This window comes from Hemibagrus wyckioides, linkage group LG13 (assembly GCF_019097595.1).
Source record: "Hemibagrus wyckioides isolate EC202008001 linkage group LG13, SWU_Hwy_1.0, whole genome shotgun sequence".
Classification (NCBI taxonomy): domain Eukaryota; kingdom Metazoa; phylum Chordata; class Actinopteri; order Siluriformes; family Bagridae; genus Hemibagrus; species Hemibagrus wyckioides.
The window spans coordinates 26067485-26094055 of NC_080722.1; the positions used below are offsets into that span (position 1 = coordinate 26067485).

General features: G+C 40.1%; 1 protein-coding gene across 1 annotated transcript in view; it reads left to right on the forward strand.

The window, feature by feature from the left end:
• Positions 1-26571, forward strand: part of LOC131363494 (protein bicaudal C homolog 1-like) — a 79312-nt gene that overhangs the window by 6275 nt on the left and 46466 nt on the right. The window contains exons 2-3 of the mRNA XM_058406073.1: positions 15387-15433; positions 23911-23980. Coding sequence (XP_058262056.1) covers positions 15387-15433; positions 23911-23980 — 117 coding nt within the window. The remainder of the gene's footprint in view (positions 1-15386; positions 15434-23910; positions 23981-26571) is intronic.

The following is a 26571-nucleotide window of genomic DNA, read 5'->3' on the forward strand; positions in this document are numbered from 1 at the left end:
TGCTGGCAGCAAACTGGAGAGGATAAATAAAAACAGACGAAAGGAATATTTGTGTTTTTAATGTGTGGAAATAAAAATACACAAGCAGCCAGACCGTTAAAATAATTCCCTGTGATTAATCAGAATACTTAGCTGTTATATATTATTTTAAATTAAGAGTTAATTGAGAGATCTTTAATTGAACCAGTCAGAGCAAATGACTACAGTTCACCACTATATCCTGCTAGAAAGGACATTGTTTACATATACACCGGTCAGCTATAACACTGTGAGCAGTGCCAGGTGAAGTAAATAAGACTGATGATCTCCTCATCATGGCAGCTGTTAGTGGGTGGGATATATTAGGCAGTAAGTGAACATTTTGTCCTCAAAGTTGATGTTAGAAGCAGGAAAAATGGACAAGCGTAAATATTTGAGCGAGTTTGACCAAAAGGGCCAAATTGTTATCTCCAAAACTGCAGCTCTTGTGGGGTGTTCCTGATCTGCAGTGGTCCGTATTTATCAAAAGTATCCTGTAAGTATCCTCCATGCAGGCTCCACCTCGCAACATAGAGAATTTAAAGGATCTGCTGCTAACATCTTGGTGCCAGAACCCACAGCACACCTTCAGGGATCTAGTGGAGTCCGTGCCTCGACAGGTCAGGGCTGTTTTCGCAGCAAAAGGGGGACCGACACAATATTAGGCAGGTGGTCATAATGTTATGCCTGATCGGTGTAAATTATTTACTGTCCTGTCTTTGGCCTTTATGCTAGTTTGTGAATGCTAGCAGTGAATGAAAGCTAAAGCCTGTTAGTGGTATACAAAGTGTCATGCGAAGCTATTTCACCGGATTTGATGTTTGACGCATTGGCTTCAGCGTTTTTTCTGAATTTCTTTCTACTTTAGCAATCTGCATGCCAGTGAGATGCCATAGAAATCGAAGTCTATTTTTGGGTTGCTGTTCAACGCTATGCTAACAATGGCAAAACGTCTGGAGGCTAAATCAGAAAGCATCACAAAATCTTCTCCGCTGTATTAACGTCGTTTGCCAGGATAGTATTTTGGCGGGAGGATTTAGTGAGTAATCTGTCCTTCTTTAGAACAGTAAAAGTTATGCTGCTTTATTAATACACCGGCTAATGCAATCGACACATGGCTTAGTGCAGACATTACATGATTAGCAGCCAAGCCACAGATTAGCCAGTTAGCTGAGATGTATAGTTAACCTTAACTGCTGTGTTAAACAAGTGTAACTTTGTCACAAAACTTTATTCATACTTTAGTTTCATTTCTCTAAAAAATCAGTTGCTATACAAACAGTGCTAAATGTTTTACGGAAAGAAAATGTCCTGTACCTGACATGTTCAGCTAATGTTTCCTGTTTTTCGGAAAACTATTTTACTTATTTATTAAGCAGAGAGTCTTATTTTGCCAAAATGGTTCAGGGTGTTTTGAACTCATTTTAAATATTTTGGGGCAAATAATTCATTCTCCAAATCCTAAGCAGAAGTTTTTATTTATTGGAAATGAAGTTGGATGAAAAATTGGATGAAACATACAGGCTAATGTCTCTCTCTCTCTCTCTCTCTCTCTCTCTCAGGGTGTGTGTGTGTGTGTGTGCGTCTTGAAGAGTTCATCTTTGTGCTAGATGAAAGTATAAAGCAGTGAGAGAGCTCTGTCTGGAATGCACTCAGGCCTGGTTGTCCTCTGGACTCTAGCCTAGGGAAACACTTCTCCACGCTTTTTAGAGGTTAAACATGGCATTCTCCCTGAGAGCTACCTCCACAGCCAGCCGTTGCTATCCAGACCCTCCATTCATGGCAGAGAAAGCCATTTTCTTGGCTTGTCATTTTGGTCAAATAAATTAGTCCTAGAGAAAAAAAAGATCTTAATTGTCACATCATAAACCTAATACTTTGCTTCTGTCTGGTCAATAAATGCTGTAAATGACTTGAATCGGCATGCTGGGACTGCTGAGGCTCCAGCTCGGGCTGTTCTGGTCAGAAGGACCCTGGAGGAGCAGTGGGTGGAAGGTTCCCAGTGTTCACGACGCATAATTCAATACAGCTGTTGGAGAGACTCTGGTTTAAAAGACACACACACACACACACACACACACTCACACACACACAAAAAAAAACTCTGGCTCAGACCAGAGACTTTGTTATGACAAGGAGAGAAATGGTCCTGTTACTCCAGAGCCAGCTCGACAGCTTAAAGACAAAAACAAAATGGTTGTTGTTCACTATCAGAGCGCTACGTCCTCGTGTCTAGCGTGAGGTGATGGTGTGTCCCAAGAATTAGCTTTTAATATGGTATTCAGATGAATTCATTTGCAACCCTGATTGTAGAACCATGCATGTGCTTGTCTTGCTGATATGTGACAAGTCTCTAACATTGCTTTTCCTAGAATATTTTATCATTTGCTAGTCTTAGCTCGACCTGTTCTATAAAAGAGGCCGGATATTTTTGTGCCCGATATCTGTGTGAGATTTGTTTTCCTGAATAGTTGCTCTCACACTTCCACACACTTCTAGAAAGCTCTATTTTGGGCGCCTGCACATGTACATGTCCCATACCGATCACATGAGATGCAGCGAATCATCTGCATTTCTTAACCAGAATAGTCTTAACTCGCGAACCTCCCATGGACATAACATACTCCCGGTGTATGAGGCCAAGGAACACAGCTGCTGATAACGATTTCCCAACAAACCACTACATCCAACTTTCATAGATGGTGTGGACATCACTGGCTCATAACTCTGCATCACAGATAATCAGGAGTCCAGCACACATTTTTTAGGACCTGAATCATGTGTTAAATGAAGCCGGCCAGAACGTTCCTTTTTAATATAGTTTGAGTGTTTTTAGTGCAACACATGGTCAGTTTTGTTTTCGGATCAGTTAATAATACACCAAGTCGAGTACAGCCTTAAACTGGTGCTCACTAATACTAAAAGGGATGAAAACATGAATAGGAGACAATTTCTTTGACTAATATGGGGTTAGGAACCCATACACGGTTAACTTCAAAAGTATTGGCATCAATTATAAAAACACTTTGTATGCAGATGCTTCCTTTTAAATACAGTGGAACCTTGGCATACAAATGTCCTCGATAATGAATTTCCGGCCTTAAGAATTGAATTTTTGCAAGGAATTTGCATAGGCATACGAAGCATTTTCGGCATACGAACTCAACACCGGCTAAGTTCCGCTTACGTCTGGGAGCCGTTCACAACTTCTTAGCGTCAGTGGAAAGGCAACCGAAGCGTGGTTTTTTTTCAGTCACTGAAAGCTGTTTGGAAAGAGTCAACCCACGATACCGACGTTGCCTTCAGCATGCGTTCAAAAGCTAGGTGATTTTTTGGGGTGTTTTTTTGTTGACAGATTGGTGGCGTGGGCGGTCTGTTCTATTTTTAGCCCAAGCTTGGTGGCACGACTTCCTGTGAGGAGCCTTGACATGGAATGCTTGGCATGGGTCAGTTCTTTGTAAGCAGCCATACAGTTTACATACACTTCATGTTGGTCATATCGGATTATCTGCATTTACATTATTTTTGATGGGAAAATTCGTTTCTATACAAATTTTCACCTTAAGGACTCGCCTCCAGAATGAATTAAATTCCTATGCTGAGGCTCCACTGTATAGTGTTAGTGCAACACATTTTATTTCATTATGAGCAAGGATAGTATAATGCAATCATTGAAACATTTAATCAGAGAATCAAACCGGTGCTCACTGATTCACCTCAGTACTGTGTGTCAAATTTTCAGAAGCATGATTATGATCCAGTTTCTTTGTGCATTTTTTTTTTTACTAATTTGGGCTCAGGAATCTATACACGTTTGACTCCAGAGGTACTGGCACCCGTTTTTAAAAATTCACAGCATGCAATATGTCAAAACAGAGACGCTGATGAGGATACAGGTGCAGGTTAGCATGAGTTTTGTTCAACACAGTCCAAAATCGGGAAACGTTAATCAGGTAAATACAGATCCACAAACAGGATATGAAAGAGAACAAAATATTCCACGATCATCGGCAAAAGACTTGGGATCAACGGAACATAACGGAAAATGAATGTATACTTCGCAAAAAGTGGAGGTGAACAGTGTGTGTCTGTGTGTGTGTGTGCAGTCCGAAGTCCAGTGAGTGTGAAAGCTTGAAGCTATTATCATTTCTTCACAAAGCTCTGACACTAATTGTTGAAGCCAGACTGTATCTGTATAATGTACTGACAATGCTGAAGCTCTTCCTGTAATGTCTATCATAGTTGGAGAATTCTGGACCAGTCATTCGTGCAAAACATTTCAATCTCGGTTATTGTGTTAGGTTTGTGCATGTGGACTTCCCTCTTCATCAGATTTTTTTGCTTGGGTTGGATGTCGATTTGCGGTCGTTATCTTCTTGAGAGATCTACGGCCGTCTATGAGCAATTCTTTGTCTCTTGGCAGAGTTGTGGGCTAAAATATTCTAGAACTGAGCAGAATTCATGCAGTCATCAATCTTCACATGAGCTTACAAGGCACTAAACCCAAAAAGCATTAGTGATCCACCTCCATATTTTACACTGGGATTAGGGGATATTCCTTCTATTCAGTAATCTGGGGCCAAACCGTTTTTATGGTCTCATCTGACCACAGCTCCTTATTCCACTGGTATTTCCTGAGGCACTTGGTGAAGTTCAGGTGCTGCACTGAGTGGGCTTCTCTCAGAAAAAGCTCCTTTTGTATTTCTATTGCTGTTTAATAATTTTGGATAGGGATGCTCTGAAACCGATACTGCAGCAATCACTGGCTAAGAGAGAAATAAACATTTACAGACTTCCAGGTCAGTGAAAATAGCGACCTTTACCTAGAATTTTAATAGTGATATTGATGATTAGCTTTCATTGGTCTTGACAATGATGCATTTGTTTTCTGAAGTGAAACTAAACCCACTCTAATCAAGCCAAGCTAACTAATAATGCTACATTATGCACTTCAACTAGTTATTTATAAAGTCTGAGCCTAGTAGAGTAAGTAATTTGAGTATAGTTACATTTATCAAGTATTTTCAGAATCAGAATCAGCTTTATTCCCAAATACTGTGGATTTTACATGTACAAGGACTTTGCCTTGGTGTATTGGTGTACAGTAATGCAATGCAAGGGAGCATAAATATACAGTATCTCACAAAAGTGAGTACACCCCTCTAATTTTAGCAAACATTTTAGTATATCTTCTCAAAAGACAATACTATAGAAATGAAACTTGGATATATTTTAGATTAGTCAATATGCAAATTGTATAGCAGTATAGATTTACTGTCCTCTGAAAATAACTCAACATACAGACATTATTGTCTGAATAGCTGGCAACAAAAGTGAGTACATCCTATGTGATAACAACTGTACATCGTTTAACCATGCAAAGTCACGTCCTATTTATCATGTTCATGTGTTTATCAGCTTGATAGGACCATACAAATTTGTGTATCTTATATTATATTTAAAATATAATAAATATACTTATATTCAGAATTTGGTGTTTTGAGTACAATTCACTCATACTGACCACTGGATGATCAACATGGCACCTCATGGTAAAGAACTCTCAGAGGATTTGAGAATTAGAATTGTTACTCACCACAAAGATGGGTTAGGCTACAAGAAGATCGGTAACACCCTGAAACTGAGTTACAGTACAATGGCCAGGGTCATACAGAGGTTTTCCACTCGGAACAGACCTCGCAAGGGTCGATCAAAGAAGTTGAGTCCTCGTGCTGTGCATCAGGTGCAGAAGCTGGCTTTGAAAAACAGATGCATGAGTGCTGCCAGCATTGCTTTAGAGGTTGCAGAAGCAGGAGGTCAGCTCGTCAGTGCTCAGACCATACACTGCACACTGCAACAAGTTGGTTTGCATGGCCGTCATCCCAAAAGGAAGCCTTTTCTGAAGCTGGCTCACAAGAAAGCCCACAAACAGTTTGCTGAAGACAACCTGTCCAAGAGCATGAATTACTGGAACCATGTCCTGTGGTCTGATGAGACTAAGATAAACTTGTTTGGGTCAGATGGTGCCCAGCATGTGTGGTGACGCCCTGGTGAGGAGTACCAAGAAAATTGTCTCTTGCCTACAGTTAAGCATGGTGATGGTAGCATCATGGTCTGGGGCTGCATGAGTGCTGCTGGTACTGGGGGGCTGCGGTTCATTGAGGGAAACATGGATTCCAGCATGTACTGTGACATTCTGAAGCATAACATGATGCCCTCCCTTCAAAAACTGGGCCAAACGGTAGATTTTCAACATGATAATGACCCCAAACACACCGCCAAGATGACAACTGTCTTGCTGAGGAAGCTGAAGGTGAAGGTGATGGAGTGGCCATGTATGTCTCCAGACCTGAACTCTATTGAGCACCTGTGGGGCATCCTCACACAGAAGGGGGGGAAGTGCCATGTGTCTAACATCCAGCAGCTTCATGATATCATTATGGAGGAGTGGAAGAGGTTCTCAGCAAAAACATGTGCAGCTCTGGTGAATTCCATGCCTTGGAGGATTAAGGCCATGCTGGATAACAATGGTGCTCACATAAAATATTGAAACTTTGGACACAGTTTTGACGTGTTCACTTAGGGTGCACTCATTTTCGTTGGCAGTTATTTAGACAATAAAGTCTACATGTTGAGTTATTGTTAGAGGACAGTAAATCTGAAATTTAAACAAAAAGAAACATTAACTGTATAACCGTGCAGTATAATAGAATGTAAAAGTGAACGAGTGCAAATGCTAAATCACAAAGGTAAAATATTACCTTTACATTAACTATATATTACCTGTACATAGCCTATACATTACCTGTACATTATCTATACATTACCTTTACATTAACTATATATTACCTGTACATAGCCTATACATTACCTGTACATTATCTATACATTACCTGTACATTATCTATATATTACCTGTACATTATCTATACATTACCTGTACATTATCTATACATTACCTATACATTACCTGTACATTATCTATACATTACCTGTACATTATCTATACATTACCTGTACATTATCTAAACATTACCTGTACATTATCTATATATTACCTGTACATTATCTATATATTACCTGTACATTATCTATACATTACCTGTACATTATCTATACATTACCTATACATTACCTGTACATTATCTAAACATTACCTGTACATTATCTATATATTACCTGTACATTATCTATATATTACCTATACATTACCTGTACATTATCTATATATTACCTGTACATTATCTATACATTACCTATACATTACCTGTACATTATCTAAACATTACCTGTACATTATCTATACATTACCTGTACATTATCTATACATTACCTGTACATTATCTAAACATTACCTATACATTACCTGTACATTGCCTATACATTGCCTATACAGTACATATACATTGCCTTTACATTACCTATAGATTGCCTATTCATCACCTATACATTACCTGTTTATTACCTGTACATTGCCTATACATTACCTATACATTGCCTATACATCACCTATACAGTACCTATACATTGCCTATACAGTACATATACATTACCCATACATTACCTGTACATTGCCTGTACATTTCTTATACATTACCTATACATTACCTGTACATTATGTACATTACCTATACGTTGCCTATACATTACCTGTACATTATGTACATTACCTATACATTGCCTATACATCACCTATATATTACCTGTACATTATCTATACATTACCTGTACATTATCTATACATTACCTGTACATTACCTATACATTATCTATACATTACCTGTACATTATCTATACATTACCTGTACATTATCTATATATTACCTGTACATTATCTATACATTACCTGTACATTGCCTATACATTGCCTATACAGTACATATACATTGCCTATACATTACCTGTTTATTACCTGTACATTGCCTATACATTACCTATACATTGCCTATACATCACCTATACATTACCTATACATTGCCTATACAGTACATATACATTACCCATACATTACCTGTACATTGCCTGTACATTTCTTATACATTACCTATACATTACCTGTACATTATGTACATTACCTATACGTTGCCTATACATCACCTATACATTACCTCTACATTATGTACATTACCTATACATTGCCTATACATCACCTATACATTACCTATACATTGCCTATACATCACCTATACATTACCTGTACATTGCCTGTACATTACCTGTACATTTCTTATACATTACCTATACATTACCAGTTAATTACCTGTACATTACCTGTACATTAGTGGACCAGTGCAAATGATTGCAGTTTCAGGTAGGAAGGTAAAATAAGGGGCAGGTGCAGTATAGCAGTCTGAGATGTGTGGTTCTTCTGGTCATTTTAATTATCTCCTTCAAGAAAGAAGCGAAATGTTCTGTCAAAAGAACAAGAAGATGTTTGAAATGAGTAAAAAATGTCTTGAAATGGGTTCGATGATCTTCTATTTGGTTAATAGTAATTTTATAACACCTCAAAACAAAAACAAAAAAAGTGCATGTGCAGTTTTCATGGCTGTTGTGTAAACTAGGGAACTAAACAGAGTTTTATAAAACGTCACGTTCCCTACTGATTAATACAAAGTAATAGTAAAAAAAATATTCAGACTTTTTTACTGATGGGTCCAATTACTGGCAGATTTTTCCAGACTTTTAAATGTTTTATACTGGTCCTGATTGTGCTTTTTTCCTCAAATAAATCTTGTTAGCTGTGTATTGTGTGTTGTGTTACAGCATGTCCATTAAGTAATTTGTGCCACAATCGTGTGTCTATTCTGTGTGAAAGCTCTCGGTATTTCTAATAGCGATGGATGACTCTGGGATTTTCGGAGTCGAGGTTGACTGAGGGCAGTTTTATTAAAGTTTTAAGAGAATGGTTTCTGTTAGAGGAATAGTTTCTCCAGTTGTGTGAGTGGGAAATGTGTGTAATATTTCTTTTAACCGGTTACTTGTACCCAGTTTGCCTGAGGTCAGGTATACTCTGCATGACGGCGAAATCACTTTGCTCCAAAGTCAGGTATTAGATGCAACGTATTGCTGGATGACCGCATGGACACGTCTATTGTGTGTTTGTGGTTTTATATCATTTGACCATTTTATGCGGCATGCCATGTAATAGACCTTTTGCTCTCCTCAGGAATGTCGTTTTGGAAACCATTAATCTGTGATATATTTAACTGGCTCCTTCTAACCGTGCATCTATAAGTGTACATTATTCAGTCTTTCCCTGATGTTCGCTCTGCAACTGATGACACCGTGGCCGCATGTTTAGACGTCCGGCAAATCCAAGTTTGGAGGAGATCATCACTGAACCACGTCAAACACTAAACTTTCTTGAATTTGTTTGGTTGTTGCCAGGGCAACAGCTGATAATCATTTCCTCAGTCAGATGGTTACACAATAATGTGAGATATTAGGAAGGTCAGTAGTGTGAATGTGTGCTAAGCATAAAAATGACATCAATCTTCATATTACAAGAAATAAGTTTAGTAAAAAGTTTAAGCTTTGAAATATATTTCTACTGGCAGATACCTTGGATCATTTTAAGCATTTCTCTCTGCAAAGAAGCAAAATTATCTGCTAAAAGAACAACAGAATACTTTGAGTACTGATGTATTCAGAGCTCTTCTGTGTGGGTCATGTGCCAAATGCCATGAATGTAAATATACACCGATCAGCCATAACATTATGACCACCTGCCTAATATTGTGTCAGTCCCCCTTTTGCTGCCAGAACAGCTCTGAACCCTCGAGGCATGGACTCCACTAGATCCCTGAAGGTGTGCTGTGGGATCTGGCACCAAGATGTTAGCAGCAGATCCTTTAAGTCATGTAAGTTGTGAGGTGTGGCCTCCATGGATCGGACATGTTTGTCCAGCACAGATCCCACAGATGCTGGATTGGATTGAGATCTGGGGAATTTGGAGGCGGAGTCAACACCTCAATCTGGTTGTTGTGGTCATCAAACCATTCCTGAACCATTTTTCTTTGTGGCACAGCGCTTTATCCTGCTGAAAGAGGCCACAGTCATCAGGGAATATCGTTTCCAGGAAAGGGTGTAGATGGTCTGTAATAATGCTTAGGTAGGTGGTACGTGTCAAAGTAACATCCACATGGATGCAGGACCCAAGGTTTCACAGCAGAACATTGATCAAAGCATGACACTTCACCTGTCAATGGTCATAATGTTACTCCTGATGGGTGTAAATAATAGGAAATATTAGATAACTGACTACATTCGAGATATTTTTACTACCCATTCAAATGCGCAATTCAATTTCAATTCAGCAATTGAGATGAAAATTCAGAATAAAAATGATAATGAAATTTATATTTATGCCTAATGATCAAGCCAGAAACAGCAGTACTGAGAAAACAAAACTCCCCGAGAAGATGTGAGGAAGAAACCAGATTGGAAAGGGAAACCATCTCGTCCACACCGGGTAGAATAATTTCCTTTATGATACCCGAGCGCAAAGCGAACCATGTAAGCAGCCATTAAAAGCCACTTATTCTTGCGTTGCCAGACCTTCGGACTGATTCCAGAAGGTCTGGAGTCCAGAGCAGCTTTTAATGGATAAGGACTGACTGACTGACTGACTGACTGACTGAGATCCAGTCACAGTTTGTTTTGTTAACCAGCTTGTTTAGTATTGTGAGAATGTAAAGTCCCTACAAAAACAGACAATGCAACCTTACATCATTCATTTAAGAAATTCGAGCCAATGGATGAGTCTTGAACATAATGAACTTCACATCATTTGCATTCACGTCATAAGCACTCAGTGTTACAGCTGTAAACAAGACAGCTTCCTTCTTCCATGAGGGAAGTAGAGCATCATGATAGCTTTGCTTCCAGGACTTTTAAAAAGATTCGACACATGTCTCCCGAAAATGCTGTAGAATCCCATCAGTCAGATGACCAGTTCAAAACTCCTGAAGTGCTTCCAATTTTGTGTGACATGCATCACACACCCAGTCAGTGGTTCGTGTGTGTGTGACATGAGGCTCAGACTAAATCTACACGATATTTCCAAAAGTTTTGGGACGTCTGCCTTTATATGCACATGAATGTAATATGGAGTTGTCCCGCCCTTTGCAGCTGTAACAGCTTCAACTCTTCTGGGAAGGCTTTCCACAAGGTTTAGGAGTGTGTTTATGGGAACTTTTGACCGTTCCTCTAGAAGTGCATTTGTGAGGTCAGACACTGATGTTGGACGAGAAGGTCTGGCTCTCAGTCTCCGCTCTAATTCATCCCAAAGGTGTTCTATGGGGTTGAGGTCAGGACTCTGTGTAGGCCAATCCAGTTCCTCCACACCAAACTCACTCATCCATGTCTTTATGGACCTTTCTTTGGTCACTGGTGTGCAGTCATGTTGGAACAGGAAGGGGTCATCCACAAACTGTTCCCACAAAGAGCATGAAATTGTCCAAAATGTCTTGGTATGAAGCTGAAGCATTAAGAGTTCCTTTCACTGGAACTAAGGGGCGGAGCCCAACCCCTGAAAAACACCTGAACTCAATGACTTGGAGGGGTGTCCCAATACTTTTGCCAATATAAGTGTAGCTCTTTGATTAATGGGGGATTTACTAATAATTGAAATATATACTGTAGTTTGGCTTTGAGAACTAGAAACTGTTTCCCTTCAGCCATGTTTATTTTTGACCCAGGGTTTAACTGTAGTACAGAGCTTGATGTGGCTTGAAACCATTTCATGCAAATGTAATCCAAAAGTCTTCCACCAAATGCGTCCTGCTGCTGCGAGCTGAATCAGTAACCTGAAAGAGGTGATATTGGCCTTATGGGTTTGTCCATCATATAATTATAGAGAAATATAAATATAGAGAAATGAAAGCAAAGGCAGACCAGTTTTGCTTCAGGAAACCATTCCACACACCATGTGGGATAATGATCCTAATGATGATTCATGGACTTTTGCTTCATGTTTTTTTTTTTCTTTCTTTTATTTACTGCAAATGTAGTGACAGGCTGGACATTTACCTGCCACCCTGATCATTCATTTGATTAATCACAGCGTTCTGCAAGTTCTCAGCTGGAATTGGACTACTCTTCATATGTCAAGCCTCATTGCATTACCTTTCTACTTCAGAGAGTTTTGTGGGTTTGGCTTCTGTATCCAGAAGTTGGCTCAGAATAAGAGCATGGACAAGAAGAGTAATAGCTTCAAAAGAGTGATGATTTATTTGGTGTTTTGACTATGTATAATCAGTACTTATGTGTTAATAAAGGTTCTTTACAATGTTTTGTGTCAGAGTGAAAAGAGCTTGATGATGTTAGTGACAGGAGTATTAATGTCGCTGTATCAGGTTTATTGTCAGGTGATAAACAGTGCTTTTAAGCTTCCATATACAATGAAATCCCTGCAAATGTATGCAGTGGCCTAGTGGGAAATAATACACATTCATTAATATAAATTCTTAATATAATATGTGCATAAAGTATAGGGAAATTCAGTCTGATATCAGTACAACCATCAGGGTAGGTGTAAGTGATCAATCTGGTCAATCTGTGGTGGTGAAATCTCTGTTTACTGATCTATCTATGTTCCTATCCTCACCTTTAACCACTGGCGATGAACAAATGAGTAGGATTATAAATACAGGCTGATGGAATGAGGTTCCTCTTCATGAGGTTGCTGATGAGCTCCATTCATAGGGTTCATAGAGCTCAACAGTCTGGGGTCTTGTAGTAGAACACCACTGGAGAAATTACTATATATCTTAACTGTTTTGGAATATCTAGGGATCACCCAGGAAAATCTAGAACCTGTGGCTGAGGATAGGGAGGTCATAGAGTGACCTGCTCAGCCTGTTGCCACTGACAGCCAGCAGGAAAAGTGTAAGGAAAATTACTAAAGTCCCTTTATGAAGTGCATAAGCCACATAATCAGGTTTATAAATGTTTGGATTGTGGAAATTGTTTTTAAAAACTGGCACTTCATGCCCCAAGAAATTGTCAACATTTCATAACGAACCCTGTGTAAAAGCCACATTCTTACATAATAATGGGTGTCATAAATATGGAGGTTTTTTTTATATATATATTTTTATAAATTGTGAGAATAAACTTGGTCTTGCAAATTCATTAAGCATTTATACACACGAGAAAAAAACAAAAGAAAACAAAACAGACACAAGCGATGTTTTTATCGCCGTGTGCAGATCCTCGAACGAAATTCTGTCTGCGTTAGCAGTGCAATTAAATGGTTATTTCTTCCACAGATCCAGTGCTGCAGTATAAAATGAAATGTAAATAAGATTCAGAACTTTACAGTGCTTCTTACACGTGATGCTGCTGCTCAAGATTTGGCTGGAAATGCACCAAGATTCAGCTTATTGGTGAAAAGGGGCTGTAAGTGACCAGTGTTGTTACTGTTCTGTTGAACTTCTGGCCCCTTTATTAAGTGTTGCTGTAATTCATTACTCTGTTTCCTAAATTGAAGTCTTTCCTACATGTATGGGATATACATAAGCAAATGGCTTTAACAGCTGGTGGATATATGTCCGGTATAGGAATTTAATCTGTTCTGGAGGCGAGTCCTTAAGGTGAAAATTTGTATTGAAACAAATTTTCCCATCGGAAATAATGTAACTGCAGATAATCCGTTCCAGGTCCCAAAAATATGATCAATATGACCAATACGAAGCGTATGTAAACTGTATGGCTGCTTACAAAGAACTGACCCAAGCCAAGCATTCCATGTCAAGGCTCCTCACAGGAAGTCATGCCACCATGCTTGGGCTAAAAATAGAACAGACCGCCCACACCACCTAACCTGGAACAGATTCCCTAGAAATATATCAAACACAAGAAACACCCATCTATCAACAGATATATTCTCAACTGGCATTTTGATGGTGGTGGTAGAGAGAATATCTGTCCTAAAATCTCTAAAAGGTGTACATTAGGGTTGATATCTGGTGAAGGCAATAGAATATGATTTACAGAATTTCATCCTCATGAAACCAAGCCATCTGCTTCCATTAGGATAGAAATGTTTCATGGTATTCAGAAGAACTCTGTATCGACTTTAGTATAGTGACACTTCACTCCAAGTGTAAATCATACCAGGGAAATAAAAGCCCCCTGTAGTATTAACAGCCAGCTTTTAATTCATCATCCGTCTGTATATACAGCAGTAGTGGCTCGAGGCCAAAGAAACCACACCTTATAGTCTGGAAAATATGATATATCGATGTGTGGACTTAATATTTTCATACACTCATGTTATTACAGTTTTTACAAGTCGGTAACCCTGAAAATAGACATGCATGTAGAGACAGATCATATTTATATCCTGAGACTCTTTTTGAGATAATAGTTCAAGCATGTGCTTATTTATCTTTAGACGTTTAGACTATATTATACCATACAGCCAGTACAGACTTGTCAAGGTTTATTTTCTTAGACTTTCACTTTCTCTTTCTTCATTCTTGACTTTCATGACTATTATCCCAATACCATATCAGAACCTGATTATCATTATAAACTCATATGTACGTATTTCCTGTATCCTTTTACGTAGGATGCGCTTTCACGACTTAGTCGTAATGCAGAGCTGATTCATATATACACTGCTGTGCTGGTTTGTGCAGTTTGTAGTGAATCTAAAAACATCCCTGTAATTCCAAGGATATAAATACACGCTGAGGATTTGTTTGGCTTAGCTGGGCTTGTGGCAACAGGATTTTGCCCATGTCACCATATAAACTGTAGGTCATGCCGGTTTGTCGATTTTTCCTTCACAGGCTTTTGTGTCTCCAACCTTGATCATTTATTACCTTTAATCAAGCTCAGGCATGTATTATTTGTCATATGGTATGTACAAGAATCCAAGTTTGCTTTCAGCCTCCTGAACCGGACCTGATGATCAGTGGTTTTAAATCGTCCATTAAACAATTCAAGCTTCATGTTGGATGAATTATTTTAAAGTTCACTGACTGCAGTTTAACCCTTCAGTGCATGGAGGTGTTTATACGTTGATATTATATTTTGGATTGTTAACTGACTCCATGTCTGTTGAGGAGAACATGGAATTTCCTCAATATAACACTGTCTGGATCTCTTCATACACACCAAACACAACCCGTATACGAGCCTTAACCTAACGCGTTTCCCGCAAGGACATCTTGTAGCCAAAGGAGCAGGAAATTGGCTTGCGCTTGCTACCTGCTCGAATACCAATGACAGTGATTTTTCCGTTGCTGGCCATGTGGTAAAATGTGTTAAGATTACTTGCTGATTTTTGTTCATACACATCCATAAGTGAACCCTGATGTTGTATTCTTTCTAAAATGTCCCATTCTTCTCCACAGCTGCAGCCGAGGGGAGGGTGAACGGAGGCGAGGATTTCTTTCAGAAGGTAAGGGAAACCACATTGCCTTGGCAGGCCCGAGTGTAGCGGTGTAAAATAGGTCAAAATCACATTGCCTACACAGTTAGGAGAAAAGCAAATGACATATGGACGTGCTTAACTGTGCCCCGTTGTCCTGGTAGCGTGAACGTTTGCAGAATAGTCAAATTTTTCCGATTGGCTGAAGTGCCACTGATTGGTGCTGCGCTGCTGATTAATAACTTTTACACCCTGACCGGTGGGTGAACAGTAACTGGTCGTTTTTGCTGAGGTGGACTTTTGCTGCCAAAGCCAAGACAAGCACATTTGTCCCGTGTCGATACCTCGATAGCGGAAATGGTTGCAGGCTTTTAAGCAGAACACTGGCAGGAACGGGGTGGATAAACACAGAAAGGCGAATGTGTATGAATGGCCAGATGGCCCAGAGGTGGGGAATGCAAGCCAGGACCTAAGTGAGACCACGGCAGGTGGCCCACTCCTGTAGAAAGCCTGGCTACTTTACAGGCAGAATGTAGTAACGCCTTCAAAATAAATACACTCTCTACCATGCCGTAGGTCTGATCCAGTGAAGAATCCCATCACACCGAAGACTAAAAGGTTTGCATAAACCTGAAAGGTGTGGGGAAAATAAACCCACTAGACCGAGGGAGCCTGCTCTGGAGGATTGAGTGTGTCGTGGCCTGGACTTCAAACTGCTTCAGATAGTAGCAGCCAGAGCTTCAGGAATGCCAGGGCCGGCTTTACAAATAATCATTTACCAAGTTGTCAGCCAAGTTGGAAGTGAAGGATTTGGTGGAAGAGGAGGAAAGAGTATGAAATGACAGATTGGTATAAAAGATGTTTTAAAAATAGTGAATTCTTTGAAGACAGTAGCACTTTTGTAACACATCCCACGCTAGAATTCTTACACAGCAGCAATGGCACCCTTTACCGGCTACGATTTTCAACCACGTTCATTAAGTTCTTAACCATTTAGAGAGTCTAAAATATCACACAGTAAAATAAATAGCTGTTAGCTTGTAATGACTGAGTGGTTGACTGCTTCGTGTTAAACTGGCATGTAAGCGACATTAAATCACGCTAAAAGTAATCTCTCAAACTTAAGAATTATTTTAAAACCTGTGTATGCCATATGTCCACTTTGTGAGGTGAACTATTCCAGCTGTGATTGGCATTCGTTCTGTCTGAGGTCACAGGTCTGCCCCGCTCAGACCGACCTCAGGGATGTTTTCAGTCACAACAGCCACTTCCTGTCTGTCACAGTCTCAGCTTTAGGCTTGAGCACAATGAAAGGATTCAGTCACTATGGGTGTTTACACTCAACCTGAGAGCTGAGATCAGCTCTCCAACGGAGACTAAACCTCAGGAACTCTCATCGTTTTCTGTTATGCACAGAGGAAATCTAATGCCCTCTTTACTGTCGGAGGATTTCCAGTGAAGGCCGTTGATATTAGCAGACCGCGGTGAAGCGATGTACTATTTTATGAGCTTCTCCCCTGGAGCCCACGTGGACAGTGTAGCAGTAAACATAGATAATATTGTTACTAGAATTAAAGGTTATTGAGCTTAAAGTGGATCTCATGTCAGGATTTGTGAGTGTTGCTTTTAGCTTGAGTTCAGCTGTTCCTCCTTAGATTTAATGCGTTTATCAAAAATGAAGTTAATGGGAACAATCATCATACCTGATTGATTCTATAAGTGATTTCTTGAGCACTTCACATTCCTCAGCAAAACACTTTCACCAGTGCAACAGCTTTTATGGAACTGGACCATCACAAGTTTTCAAAGTGAGTTATCGTCTATCCTTGCGACCGCTCCAGGACTGAGACTTAAACCAGACGTCCGATATCTCACATCTAGATGATCTTATCAAAGGAACTTACAGTACATCAAAACTTCTTGCCAAGTAACGAATACACTTTTCTGATCATGGCTATTGTCTGCTTTACTTATTCTTTCAGCATGCATCTTTTCCTTAGTCCTGCCAAAAGAACCGCAGTTGTTTATCGAGTGAAGGCAGATTGTAAACAGAGAATTATTTGTAGTGGGTCTAGTGGAGGAGCTGGAGGTAATGAGAAGCAGGTGTGTGAGTCCTGGAACGTAACAGCTCTATTAGCACTTTTCATTGGGGCTCAATGTAAAAGCGTGTTGGTAAACACCATGTTACATGCGAACCACCATTTAACATGCGTTCTCAACCGGACGTGGACGGTAACACGAGCCTGACCGAAAGCCTCGGCAAATGATGGGTAGATGTTCTGACCCAGAGCAGGCCGTAGTTAGAGTAAATGCTAAATTTCGTCCTGATTGCTACTTTCTGTTACAATAACAACCAGCTGCACACTGAAAGCATCGAAATCATAGAGTGCAATAGTATTTACCCCGCTTCAACTTTTCCACATTCTGCAGTTTTACAACCTGGAATTTAAACAAACTTGAAAAAAAAATATTTACACAATATTTAAAGGTGGGCCTCCTGGTGGTCCAGCTGCAGGATCCCATGCTCTTATTGCCATGGCCCGGGTTAGATTCCCGGGCAGGGCGCTAACCCAGCCACTGAAGAGTTAGCTCTCAGTGCCGGTCCCAAGCCCGGATTAAATGGGAGAGTTGGATCAGGAAAAGCATCCGGTGTGAAACCTGTGCCAAATTTAAACATGCAGACCAAATGATCCTCTGTGGCGACCCCGAACAGGAAGCAGCCGAAAGAACGACATGAAAAAATGAGCAAAGGTTGATTCAATTAAAAAAATCAGAATTGGTTTGATAACTTGGTAGATCCGACTCAGATGCATGTCTACTGGTAAATTGTTATCTATTCTTCTTGGCATATTTGCTTCAGCATGGTCAGATGGAATGGAGACCACTGGAGAACATTCTTAAACAGATTGACTGAGGATCAAATACACAGTGAACGACTTGGTAACTTCGGCAGTATGTTTAGAATCAGCCTCCTGTTGGAAGGTGAGCCTCTACCCTAGACTCAAGTCTCTTGCAAACTGGAACAGATTTTATTAGAGTAGCACTCAGTATGGTTCCATCCATCCTGCTCTAATCCTTGACCAGTCATTTTGATGCTAAGTATTCCTGTTACATGATGCTAACACCACCATGCTTCGCAGTAGGGATGGTGTTCTTAGTCTTGGGTTTCTCCGAAACATAACACTGTGCCAAGGCCAAAAAATGTCGCTACTATTCCCACTAGACTAGAGTACCCTTTCTCCAGATGTTTAACAGATTCACTGGGGAACAGATACCTGGGGAACCACCCACCAGTAACTTTGCCAGTATGTTAAAAATCAACGTGATCCTCTAACCTAGTCTCAAATCTTTTGCAGACTGGAACTGATTTTATTCTAGGATTTCTCTGAAGTTGGTTCCCTCCATCCTGCTCCCAACCTTGACCAGCTTCCTAGTTCCTACTGATGAGAAGCATTTCTTCTACATTATGCTAACACCACCATGCTTCTCTGTAGGGATGGTGTTCTCAGGCTGATGGTGTTCTCAGGCTTGAGTTTCTCCTAAACATAACACTTTGTGCCAAGGCCAAAGAGTTCGATTTTGGCCTCACTGGAGTAGAGTTTCTTTTTTCCAGATGTTCGGAGTCTCTGCATGGGCTTTTGTTTCAGTAAAAAGTTCCTCCTCACCACTCCTTCATAAAGCCTGGCTTTGTGGTGTGTCTGGGTTACGGTTGTCCTACAAACAGCTTCTCGCCTTTGAGCTGTGGATCTCTCCAGCTCGGTTTCACTCAGAGTTTCACTTGGCCTCTTGGTTGCTTCTCTACTGCCCTCCGTATTGACGTTTGGTAGATGGCCTCATCTGAGCCGGGTCGTTTTTTTCACCGTACTCTTTCCACTTTTAATAATGGATTTAATAGTGTTCCGCTGCAAAAAAATAAAATATATTAAAATAAATATATTATAATTGACAGTTCTGAAAACCTAATGGGGGCTTTTTAGGTTCTCCCAGAGTAAAAGAATCCTGACTTCCTGTTTTAGTTCAAATAAACACTCTCCTCCTGTTAGCACAAAGGCCGACATTGTACTGTGTTTCTGTTCTTAATTTTACTGTTTCATTTGCATCTGGCCTTGAAATGGAGATGAAATCCTCAAAATTCACAGCCCCTTTCACAGCAACTCCCTGCGGAAATGTATTGATTTATCATCAGATTTTCTTAACCATGATACCTTGCTTTTTTTTTTGGCTTATTTTTTTCCAGTGGTCCCAGCTCAGTGTGATCACTGCAGACAACCAATTGAGGCAGTATTAAATTTAGCCAGAATGCTAACTACAAAGAAAAATGCAATCAGTGGAAACGGTGATCTGGTGCTTGGGACTATCCCATCGCTCACTCTTCCACTCTCTGGACTGAGTACACAGGCTGTGATGTAAGTTCCTCAGTGACGGTTGAGACTCCCGGCTCTCGGCATGCACTCGGAGCTCATGCCAATTAAAAAACACACTTCACCCTGGGACAAGGATACTGTGGAAACAGTGGTCTTGCTGGTCTGTGATGTGGGCCAGGCCACTCCCCACGCCTACAAACAGATGACTCCTCACGGCTTTGCTCACTGTCTGTCTGCCTTCTTTCCGCTCAGCTCTGTGATGAAGTGTTCTGCTTGGCCTGGATTGGTTTTTTGCCTTTTTTCTTCATGCATGTTTATCCTGAAACAACAGAGGCAAGGTTTTTTTTTCCCCAAAGCCTCAGACCAGGGCGTGTATGTAACTGGATGTGTGTGGTCGAGATATTATTTAGAAAAAACTTTGATTGTGAGAGGCTTGTGGGTTTTTTTCACTGTTTAACCTAATGATCTGCAATGCCCTTACACTTTGTGTCATCGCACACAGTCACTATAAACCGTACCGGTGTGAAATATGACGGTCATCTTCAGGGTTAACGACTTTGCTTTAATCTGGAAGAAGAGTCTGCTTCTTTTAACAGAGGAAATGCAGAGCGGTCTGTAGATTAACTCTCATTTACGACTTAAACACCCAATCCTCTCAGAGCGAAAGCCTTCTTGAATGAAAAAAAAAAAAACAGTACATGAACTAAAAATAGGAAGGAATGTGCTTATAAATCATGAGGATCCTGAGTTTAGAGGTTTTAGGGCTTTGTAGCGCTATTCCTTTGAGGAAGGGTGAGGCAGGCAATGATATAGCAATGATCAGGTTACTGTGTGTGTGTTAACGTTTACATGAAACAAGGGAGTTTTCCATGTTAGGAAAGCTGTGTTGGATCTGGAGGATAAATAATCAAATTATGTACGCAGTCAAATAACTTAGCCATATGAGTCACACTTACACTGAGCAGCCTGGTTTACAGACTGAAAATGATAAACCTGTTTGACAAAATGACTCCAGATGAAGCTTCATTCAGCTTTACAATGCAGAAGACTTGCACATGAGGAGGACATGAGGAGAAGCGTCACACAGACCAGGATCAAACCAGGCTGTGAGGCAAGAAACCTCATATCAGTAAGCTCAGTTCAGATTTCAGAGCTAGGTTTCAAATGCTAGTCAAGAAAAGGTACCATATGTTCTCTGTCTGATTTCACTGACATTTATGGAGATTCTGAGATCAGCCATCTCCTCCTATTCCTCGTATTTTAGAAGGCCTTCAGGACCGCCATGGCATTTTCATTTTCCCGGACGGACTGCTTCATTCTCCGGGACCCGTGAACTTGTGTGAACTTGTGCAACTCGTCTCTGAGTTCCTGTGTACACACTGTGTACTTTGAACCTGATTAAAATATTAAGTCTTCACCCTCTCAGCTGAATCAATAGACAGGAACAACATCTTTTTTTTTCTTTTTTTTTTTAAACACGGACGAGTTTCATAACAACAGCCAAGAGCTGTTTACGCAAATTAAGTTCCTGACCGAGTCGGGTTCTGGAGCCGAGGGTGGCGCGGGAACAGCTGTTAGTGTCAGTGGGACTACGGCAGGAAGCAGGTGCCAGAGCCGAGCTAGCATGGCAGTCGTTTCTCACACTTAGCTCAGCTGGAGCATTAAATATCACAGTGTGGGAAATTTTACAGCTTTTTCCAAAATCTGATCATCACAGTGTGCTGAATTTTGGACAGCGTTGAGTGTTGGATTTTTTTAATACTCAATACTCGTTGCCATTATTTATTTATAACAATACTACAATATTAATTCCACTGTATTTCATCAGTAATTGTACAGTTTTATATGCAGCATAATTTTATACATTTTGTTTATTAATTTTTTATTATTTTTTAATGATTCTTTATTATTTATAACACTACTCAACATTTTATCTTATTTTATATTATCTCATTTTTATTTTATTCTACTTTATTTTATTTCATTGTATTGTATTGGATTGTAATTTTTTAACCCCCCCTTTCTTTTTTTTAACCCTATTCTATTTGATTGTACCTCTCATTTCACTGCACGTCCAATAAAAGTTGAATATAAATTTCCCTGTGTGATTTATAATTCTACTATAAATTCTACTATGATACTTTGTACAACTAACTGGTCAGTTTATAGCATGTTCATAGCATCAGAGATCAGATCTTACGTATTGTAGCTAGTTGAAGTTGTTGAAATGTCCAATCATACTAGATAGAGGTGTGTGTTATGTGGAGAAAAACCCAGTGGCTGTATTAGCCCGTCTGTAGTGTGTGTGGTCTGATTGAAAGTGCCGCTCACATGGGCACGGCGTTGCCAAAATCAGCAATGATCTCAGAATGGAACAGCGTTCACAATAGAGTACGAGTTTACAGTCATCTGTTCAAATTTGCCCACCGAGGCAGCACTGGCCGTAACACTCTTAATCACTAATGAAGCATGAAAGATGTGCAAAAGCATGAGTCAGATCTTTCACTGAATCAAACCTGACGTCTTCAGATCGCGGCTCGGGCTCGGCCATTTGAAACCTCTTCAGTGGCGTCTGTCAAGTTTTGTGGCTCAGAGTGAAAACATTACGAGTCTGGAAAAGGAAAATAAAAAGAGGGTGTTATGTAAAAAAATGGATCGGGTCATGTACTCCAATTTGGGATTCTGGCCCGGCCAGTCGATTGCGCAACATTCTGGACATTAACAGAGTACGCCTACGTCGAACGGCTTTTATTGACCGAACATGCAAATCAGCTAGGTGGACATGAAGCCATGTTCATAAACACCACCACCACCACCACCACCACCACCGCTTCTGTGACTTTCCTCTTCTGACTGCTGTAGGCGACTTTCTACTCCATTTGTAATGCTACAAAAATTCAGAGGGATTTTTTCTTTTCTCCCGCCCTCTAATAAATCCCTCGTTTCCAGCAAGGAACTGAGCAGTTTGGCTTTTTTTACTGTAAACGTTTCAGCTCGGATTGTTTTAATTGGAGGACGTTTCCCTCTTTCAGCTGGACATGTGTTATTGGGTGATGCCGAGCCACAGCACTGCAGGCCTGGCAGCTTTCAGCAGCACAGTGGCGTGACAAAGAGAGCTATGTTTTTCCTTTGACTTTTTCAAAAACCGCTAGAATGAGCGCTCCAGCACTAGAGCCGTCTGTAAAATGCCCCAAGAATTTATTAGCATGTCATCTGTTGAACTACCTACCTCAGTCAGGAATGAAAGAAATAGGGGAAATACAATAATCACTTTGAAAAATGTTTATGTTCGAATAGATTTTGATGAAGTTTGCTTAGAATATTTCTTGCCTTTGGAAAAAACCTCTGTTCCTGGATGTTGTAGTGACTTCATATGTGAATCAGAGACTCCACAGATTTTCTTTTTCTCGGCTCGTGAAGCTGGCGCATAGTTATTAATCACCCCTTAAGTGGCCGTACTCTTGACTTCTTAATTCCAACAGCAGAAGTCAAGTGGTTGGAATGTGAAGCCATGTGCCAAGTGCGATGCGTGTCTTTCAATATTGCCACTATGAGCAGATGAAAAGGGCAAGCCACCAGTGTAGCTGAGCTCTACTTTAACACTGCCCAACATATTCCAAGTACTTTCAACACACACTTTCAACCTGGGCACGTGCAGAGGGCATGTGAGTGCAGCTGAACAGGATTCAAACCCAAATACTGATGTCCGATTATAGCTGGAAAGATTTGTATGTACTGCACTAGAAATGTGGATGGATCTGTGTAATAGGTTAGGTGTAATTCCCAATTAATTTACACTTGATTCCCATTTGATTCCTAGTTGTTTCCCAATTGATTCCCATTTGATTCCCAGTTGATTTCCAGTTGATTCCCAGTTGATTCTCATTTCATTCCCTATTGTCATTTTCAACATATAATCATATCATGTGTTAAAACTCTCTAATGTAAAGCGAATGGATACATTTCTGTTTTGTATTGTCTTTAAAATTGTGTTAATCCGATGAAAATGTCATAAAGTGTTTATGTGGATAGTCTTTAAGCAGAAATGCTGTAATTTACGTGCATGTATTTATCGAATCATTTTGATGTTTTACACTGCGCCCATTTTCTAATCTCTGAAACATTTGGCTTCCATTCTTACAGGTCATGGAGGAGACCAATACTCAGATCGCATGGCCTTCAAAGTTGAAAATAGGCGCCAAGTCTAAGAAGGGTAAGACTTCTGTATGTTTCTGTCACTGCATCTGTGTACAGAGCAATCCTGCAGGGAGCGAATACCATGGAAAAATCTGAAAACTGATATATGCTGTGCTGCTGTTGGTTATTGTGGCTAAGGAAAGACTGATATTTTTATGTATTGCAGCCTCGAAAACCCTTCACATGGTAAAATTTAGATATATTTAAAGTCAAAATGTATTTGTCACATAAACAACTGTACATAGTACGACATGGAGTCAAATACTTTTCTGACTGTTTGGGTCATAAAAATAGAATAAAAATGGAGTTACAATAAAAATAAAAATACAAAGGGAGTAGTTTGTAAAAGACAGATCTATTGATAAGTTAATCAAATATATACATATAAATATGGATCAGTGGCAGAACAGAGTGAGGGTTATGAATAAAGTGCATTTGTGTGCAGTTTTTCTCCAGAAAAGTCTTTAGTTCTACGTGTTGTCTGGATTGAGGGCTCCAATAGAATATGCGCCAAAATATGGTCAAAAGTGTGTTTTTCTGCCTGTGACGGGTGTGACAGTCAAAACGGTGTCATATAGTGAGGGGATGTGGAAGCTCAGTGGTGAAGGTGTTGGATTACTGCTCAGAAGGTTGTGTGATTGAATCCCAGATCCATAAAGCTGCCTCTGCTGGGCCCCTGAGCAAGGCCCTTAACCCTCAGTTGTGTAAAATGTGATGTAAGTCGTTCTTTACACCCTTTATAAGGGTGTCTGCTGAATGGCGGAAATGTAAATGCAATTTCAACTGTTTAAACATTTAAGTTTACTTCAGGCTGAAAAAGTGAAGCTTTATTTATATAAAGTTCCAAAACCTACGAGCATTTTTAATATGTAATTCACAAAAACACACACACACACTATTTCTACACAGTTCCTCTAGGATTTCTACAAATCCTCAGGCATTCCTGAATTCTTTTGGTATTTTACTAAACCCAAAGTAAATTTACAACATTTTTAAAGTTTAACCTCGAAAGTGAAATGGAGAAAATCGCATTTTAATGATTCATTTCCGACTGCAGCTCACGTCAAGGTACGACATAGGCAGAAAAACCCAACTTTAGCCAAAATCTGATTTTTATTCTTTTTTGCCTGTCAGAATTCAGCCACAGTGATGGACAGGTTTTTTCTAGACTGTCACATATTTAATAATAGTTTCACAGCTCAAAGGAAAATACTAGAAATGTAACACACACACACACACACACACACACGCTCCAAACCATGCCTTACATACTGCTGAAATTGAAGAATTCCTCTTCTATTAGGAACATTTCATCTTATCATCTTATTATCTTAAGTCTTCCATGGGAAAAATGTCTTTAATAGAACAGCACCAGCATCTTCTTGGCACCTCACCACCGTGTTTTGCGTCTTATCTCGGTTTCGGCTGTCTTTATTCTGAAAAGGTTTTGCAATAACTATCATGAAGGAGGAACATCTCGCACATACATTCCACGCGGCTATTAGCGTAATAAGATTTACACTACACAGTATAAAATCATCACTTTTTTTCTTCCTTCCAGTTTATTCCAGTCTGGCGCTAAATGTGCAACACATTGAATTCTCAGGCCCTTAGCCTAGGATTTGCTTGCTATTATAAAATAATATGTAAATGATATAATAATGAAAATAATAATGATATTATTTCAGGATATTATTGTACTAGCCTTTTAATTGTGTCCTAAATTGCTCAACATTCCTCTGAGTCGTTATATAGCGATACGCTAATCGATGACCTGCCAGGAAAGATCAGTTTTGTTTTTTTCCCAAACGCAGCTCATATTCGTTTACTAAAAACCCGACCCAAGTTTACACGCTCGTCCAGCAGGCAGGAGGTCACAGCCGGGTCGGAGGCCATTCAGATTCCAGCGCACGTTCTCTCGTGTTGGCCATCGGCCCTGGGCATCGGCTGCTCTTCCGATCAAACCTTACATAAGCTTTCGAAGTTATCTGGTGACCGAACGTGGCGAGCGTCCCGGTTAATTAATGATGGAAAACACATGCAGAGGCTCAGACATGTGGTCTGCACCAGGCGCTGCGTCGCACTGCCCTGTCCTACCGGGGGACTCCGCTGTGTCGGCAGAGGTTCACTGAGAGTCTGAGAGCGTGAAGCTTATCATGACAAAACGTCCAGCATGTCCATCTCCGGTGCAAAACAAAGAGATATCAAAAGAGATCAAAATATCAAAGAGACCATCTACTCTTTACAAAACAGGTAGCTTTAGTCTTGACTCATGCTTCTGTCAACATTTTAAATGCACTTATTAGATCCAAAGTGACTTACCAAGTGAGTCAGAACACAATTAAAGCACTTACTCGAGAGGATTAAGGTTAAGATCTCTGCCAAAGGGCTCAACAGTGGCTACTTACAGCATTATTCACTAAACCTGAGCGTTCTCCAGTGACTAAAAGCTCTTCAAGTCTCAGGCTCATCAGTAATGTCATTACTAATTGAGAGCAGATGTTTCTCAGCTTCTTCAAAGTCTTCACACCTTCATGCTCGGCTAGAAGTGTGATCTTTTGTTAGTCTCGACCGGTCCAATCGACCAAAAAAGCAATGAGCTCAGAA